Source organism: Leptonychotes weddellii, chromosome 9, assembly GCF_054177405.1.
Source record: "Leptonychotes weddellii isolate Sample4059 chromosome 9, ASM5417740v2, whole genome shotgun sequence".
In the NCBI taxonomy this organism is placed as follows: domain Eukaryota; kingdom Metazoa; phylum Chordata; class Mammalia; order Carnivora; family Phocidae; genus Leptonychotes; species Leptonychotes weddellii.
The window spans coordinates 63,915,797-63,921,214 of record NC_138377.1 but is presented as its reverse complement, the minus strand read 5'-3'; the positions used below and the strand labels follow the sequence as shown (position 1 = coordinate 63,921,214).

General features: G+C 50.3%; 1 protein-coding gene and 1 long non-coding RNA gene across 2 annotated transcripts in view; one reads left to right on the top strand and one right to left on the bottom strand.

Moving 5' to 3' along the window:
- The window catches only part of LOC145723463 (uncharacterized), a 68,305-nt gene that overhangs the window by 20,996 nt on the left and 41,891 nt on the right, over positions 1-5,418 (top strand). The gene's annotated exons all lie outside the window — the stretch shown is intronic.
- The window catches only part of LOC102749815 (granzyme B), a 3,220-nt gene continuing 2,002 nt past the window's right edge, over positions 4,201-5,418 (bottom strand). The window contains exons 3-4 of the mRNA XM_081829710.1: positions 5,061-5,411; positions 4,201-4,477 (exon numbers count right to left, since the gene is read on the bottom strand). Coding sequence (XP_081685836.1) covers positions 4,307-4,477; positions 5,061-5,411 — 522 coding nt within the window. The 3' untranslated portion in view covers positions 4,201-4,306. The remainder of the gene's footprint in view (positions 4,478-5,060; positions 5,412-5,418) is intronic.

Genomic DNA, 5,418 nt, shown 5'->3' with positions numbered 1-5,418 from the left:
GGCCGTGAAGCGGCTGACACTTGATTTTGACTGAGGTCGTGATCTCAGGGTCCTGGGATTGAGCCCTGCATGGGACTCTGTGCTTAGCAGGGAGTCTGCTTGAAGATTCTCTCTCCTCTCCCTCTGCCCCTCCTCCTGCTTGTGTGCCCTCTCTCTTTCTCTAAAATAAATAAATTAAAAAAAAAAATGAAAATGTCATTTGGCTGTCTTCTGAATTCTGTTGTTTCTGGTGGGTAGCTTGTTGTTATTCTTTTTTTTTTTAATGGTCAAACACTTTTTTTTTCATTGCTATTCTTATTGTTGTTTCCCCTAAAGTAATGAATGTATCTTCTTTTCCCTCTACTTTCAACTTTTTGTCTTTATCAAATATCAATTTGACTCTTGTGTGCTTAGATGTGGCTTTCTTTGTCCTACTTGAGGCTCATTGAGCTTCCTGACTCTCTGGGTGTGAAATGTCATGTAGCAACAGGCCTATGAAAAAGAGGAACCTAGAGAGCTGCACTTCTTTCATGGTCAAAAGCAGTGTCATGTGGGATACAGAGAGGTAACAGGGTTTGTTAGAGAACTTACAGTTCTCTAAGTCCACAAAGAGTGGTACTGGAAGGCAGAGCCATCCCAATACATGTTCCTGAAACTAATGAGAAGATTTGGCATTCCTTCGGGTCTATCCCCACCAGGAGCTGGCTTTGCATTTCTCTCTCCAGTCACACTGTGACCTGACTCTTCCAGTAAGTCTGTGGGGAAGGAGGGGTGGTGGCAGTAGATCTTGGTGGGAAGAGAGGCATTTCCTTGAGGTCACTACAGAGCTATTTTATTTCTTAATTTTCTTTTTTTTTTTTTTTTAAGATTTTATCCAGAGAGAGAGAGAGAGAGCACAAGCAGGGGGTGGGGCAGGCAGAGGCAGAGGGAGAAGCGGGCTGCCCGCTGAGCAAGAAGCCCGATGTGGGGCTCGATCCCAGGACCCTGGATCATGACCTGAGCCGAAGGCAGACACTTAACCAACTGAGCCACCCAGGTGCCCCATTTCTTAATTTTCATGACAGAGATTTTTAAGCAAGAGAAGAATTGTTTCCTCAAAGCTGGGAGTGGGGGCTATTTCCCCAGACAAAGGAGATTTGAGGGAATTGGCATGTTTAATGTGCTTCTCTACCTCCATCCAAATGTGCCCATAGTAGACTTCAGCTCGCCAAGGAAGATGTTTTGAGTACTTGTCACAGAATGGCTTCCACAGGAGCCTAGAGGCTTTCTCTCCAGGGAGGTGTCTGAGCAGAAGCTCGTCACAGAGTGGGGGTTAGAAAACATGTAAGGGTTCTTGGTGGCCTGGCTGTCAGGAGGCCTGGGCTCAGTCCAGGCTCTGTCCTGACTCTGGTACCTTCAGTCAGTTACTACACCTTCCTGGGACTTTGTCTCTCCCCCATTTCTCCAAGGAGGATGAGAGACTGCAGCAAGTGTTCTCAAACATGTTTTAAACCACAGAACCATTTCCTCAAAGTAAAGTTTATACTTAAACTGAATATGTATGTGGCTGGGTAACTTTAAAAAAATAGTATTTTTAATTTTGTTTTCTGCATTTTCCTTTTTGTCTTTTTAAATCAAGGAAACTTTTTTTTTTTAAAGATTTTTATTTTTATTTATTTGAGACAGAGAGAATGAGAGACAGAGAGCATGAGAGAGGAGGGTCAGAGGGAGAAGCAGACTCCCCGCCGAGCAGGGAGCCCGATGCGGGACTCGATCCCGGGACTCCAGGATCATGACCTGAGCCGAAGGCAGTCGCTTAACCAACTGAGCCACCCAGGCGCCCTCAAGGAAACTTTTAAACAAGGAAAAAAGGAACTTTTTAAATTAAGGAATTTAGTATGCCTTAAATGCCCAGATTTTTTTTTTTTTTCTCAACTCCAAGTCAGAAGCTGTGGGACCTCATTGCTCTTCCCTTGTAAAAGTGCCCAAGGTCATTAAGAGATGGTGTTGCTTCAGGCTTTGTGCATAAGATGTGAAGGGGCATGGCTTTGAGGGTTAAGTGACCCCAGAGTATTTACCCCAGGTCACAGAAGAGTGTGGTGTTGTGTGTATTTGGTGCAGGAAGGCATTAGTCCGGAGCTGGAACTGGGGCTCAGCTTTCAGGCAGTGCTCACACTAGTGGCCAAACCTTGGAGGTGTGGCTGCTGGGAGTGTTTTGTGAGGCGAGCCCAACAGAGGGAGATCTGTGTTTAGCAAGAAATCACATCCTCCATGTGTGGCCTCCAAGCCAGGACTTTTGAGTGTTGAAGAGTCTAGAAAATCTTGGGCTTTGTGCATGCAGCAGGAACCATGGTGGCCTGAACAGAGGCGATTCTCCATTTTTCTAGACTATGTGAGCCTCTCTGATTCTAGTTTGAGTCTGCACAGGTGGGAGCTTGCAGTCATGACAAAGGTTGTTTCTGGCTCGTCGGATTGGATGGGTGTTTAGAGTCAATCTTAGATTGCCTTCAGGCAATTGAATATTGTAGTTTTTCCTACCATTTGAATCTGTATAATGACATTCATACCTGCTACTTCTTAAAATTTGTTTTATTTATTTTTATTTTTAAAAAAGGCTTTATGTATTTATTTGTGTGAGAGAGAGAGTCACGTTTGTGAGTGAGCATGGGTAGGGGGGTAAGGGCAGAGGGAGAGGGAGAAGCAGATTCCCCGCTGAGCAGGGAGCCCATGCAGAGCTCCATCCCAGGATCCTCAGATCATGACCTGAGCTGAAGGCAGATGCTTAACCGACTGAGCCACCCAGGCGCCCCTTATACCTTTTGCTTTTGAAGCAAATGAAAATAAGGTTGCCCTGTCCCCTAGGTGAAGAGGATGCTCCAGTAAACAGTTTGGTAACTTCACATCCAGAAACTAAATGACTAAAGTCATTTCCAAATCCCATACACTGCTGTTCTAGAGTCACATGCGATAATATTCATACAGACTGTAACCAGCAATAAAAATAACTACAAATACTTGCTTCCTGTGGATTTCCCACAGAGACGTAGGCCACATGGACTCGTGTGGAGGAGGGAGAAGGGGTTAGAAATTTAGGTGAAAATCAACAGTGTCAGGTTCACCTGGGCTCAGGTGATAGAGTTTGCATTCAGTCCAGTCAATGCCTGACACTTAGTAGGTGCTCAATTAGTATTTGCTGGTTGGTTGATGGAAAAAATTGTCCTTTCCAGTCCTACTGCACAGAGGATTCCTTTTTAAGTCTAAAGGCTGATATAGCCCAAGGTGGCCAGCAGGGAGTCTCAGCCTAGAGGTTGGCAGTGACCAGAGGGACAGGTTGAGAGGGACTCAGGCTACTGAGTGACCAAGCCACCAGTGGACCCCAACACATAGGGAGACACTGGGCTGGATGGGAGGGGTTGAGCTGGCCCGGCCAGGTGATAGGTAAGGCCAAGGGTTCTGGAAAGCCACCCCATCAGCCCTGTCCTCCAAGGATGCTGTTTGGTGCTCTCAGGGCTGGTGCCACGGATGCCCCTCTCTGTCAGGGCATGAGCTGGGCTGGCATCTCAGTGGTGAGGCCCTGCCGGAGCTTGGGTGTTGTAGGTGGAAGGGATAGGAGGCAGGGGCCAGCTCAGATCAGTGTTGTCTGGAGGGGACAGGAGTTGGTGGCCACTGAACACTCTCAGTGGTAAACGGGGACGGAGAAGAAAGGACAGCCGGGAGACTGGAGCCCGAGCTGGTCCCTGAGCTCAGAAGGCGTCAGGGAAGGGAACTCAGTTGAGGTGAGACTCCAGAGCTACTCAAGAGGCCCAGCCCCACTCCGTGCTAGCTTCCTTGGCTGTGGGAGAGAAATGTCCTGCTTGAGAAGGTCCCTGTCACTTCCCAATGGGGTAGGGCTGTGTCCTTGAGCTGTAGCCCTAGACTGTGCCAGCTTGGTGTCCAGGACCCACAGTGTTACCCCCTTCCTCCCTGCCAGAGAACACAGGGGGAGGAGGTAAGAAGTTCACCCAGAGCCCCAGGCCCAGAGAGGTTCATGGTTTCTCCTGGTGGTGCTCAGCTTCAGCCCTGGCAGAAGGGCAGGCTCTGAGAGACAGGTGTAGCTAAGAAGGAGCTGGAAGGAATTTTGCATGGAGTTGGGGGGTGGATGAAGAAGAGGAAGCAGAAAACAGCAGAATTGTGTCATTGGCCTTGTAAGCACAGAGTTGATGCCGGTGTATGGTCAATGAATAAACAAACCAGCCCTTCACAGCCAGTTAAGAGACATTTATTTGATGGCCGATACTCAGGTAAGAGACATTTATTTGATTGCTGGCACCTTTCCTGCCACCCTTCCCAGCGTGATTCTGGATCAGCTCTAGAGCAAATAGTCTGGTTCCTGCAGGTAGAGGCTTTTCATGGTTTTCTTTATCCAGGGCAGGAAAGTTGAGATTTTGGTGTAGACCCGTGGAGGTGTCCCATTTTTGGGTCCAAAGGAGACAATGCCCTGGGCCACATTGTTACACACGAGAGGGCCCCCAGAGTCCCCCTGTGGACAGAGATAGGGAAGAAGTGAGTCAGCTGTCCTGCTTCCCCCGCCCTCCCCAGCCCCTCTGAGAAGGCTGCCTTGCATGGCCACCATGGGAGATGGGAGGGCAGGACAGGGCTGGACCTTGTCACTGCTTCGCTTCACCCCAGGTGGCAGCTCCCTCTCCTCCCCCAGGTCCCAGATCCTCTGCTGCAGGACTGCTGGCTTCACTCTGCTGTTTAGGGGACCCCAGAAGCAGGTGGGTGGGGCTGACACTCAGCATGGAGGACGAGCCCGAGACCCATGTGCGGGCCAGCTCTGAGGAGCCACCTGGTTTTCACCACTGCATGTCCAGGGAGCAGAGTTTTCTAGCATCGGGGGGCCAGGCACGGGGCAGAGTGCTGTAAATTCATCCTTCTGCAGGAGCGCCTCGTTTAGATTCATCCTAGGCCTTCGGCAGGCTTGCAGCGGGCCTGGGTGCCCCCATCTCTGGCTGCTCCCCCTCTCTTCCTCAGGAAAAAGGTCACTTCTCAGGTCTCCAGATCCCAGGTCTTCCCCAAACACCCCTGTCCCAGAGCCATGTTAAGCAGACCCCCAGTCTCACCTGAAAGGAAGACTTTTCTTCCATTGGGTCCCCCACGCACAGCTGAATGGTGCGGTCGTAATAACCGGGAAAGCGGGATTTGCACTCCTGATCCTCCTGCACTGCCAGCCTCACTACTTGCAGAGTGTCTGGGTACCTGTGTATCTTGGCGTTGACCCACCCCCAGCCGGCCACACTGCACACCTGTCCTGGCCGCACCCGGGTCTTGCCGGTGGGCAGGCGGAGGGGCCTCACCGCTGCAGTCTGCTTGGCCTCTCTCTCCAGCTGATGGAAAGAGGCAAGAGAGTCCAGCTCAGCCAGTGGCCTCTGGGCCTGGACACCCCGATGAGGCTGCACCGTCTTCTCTCTGCCCTGAGCC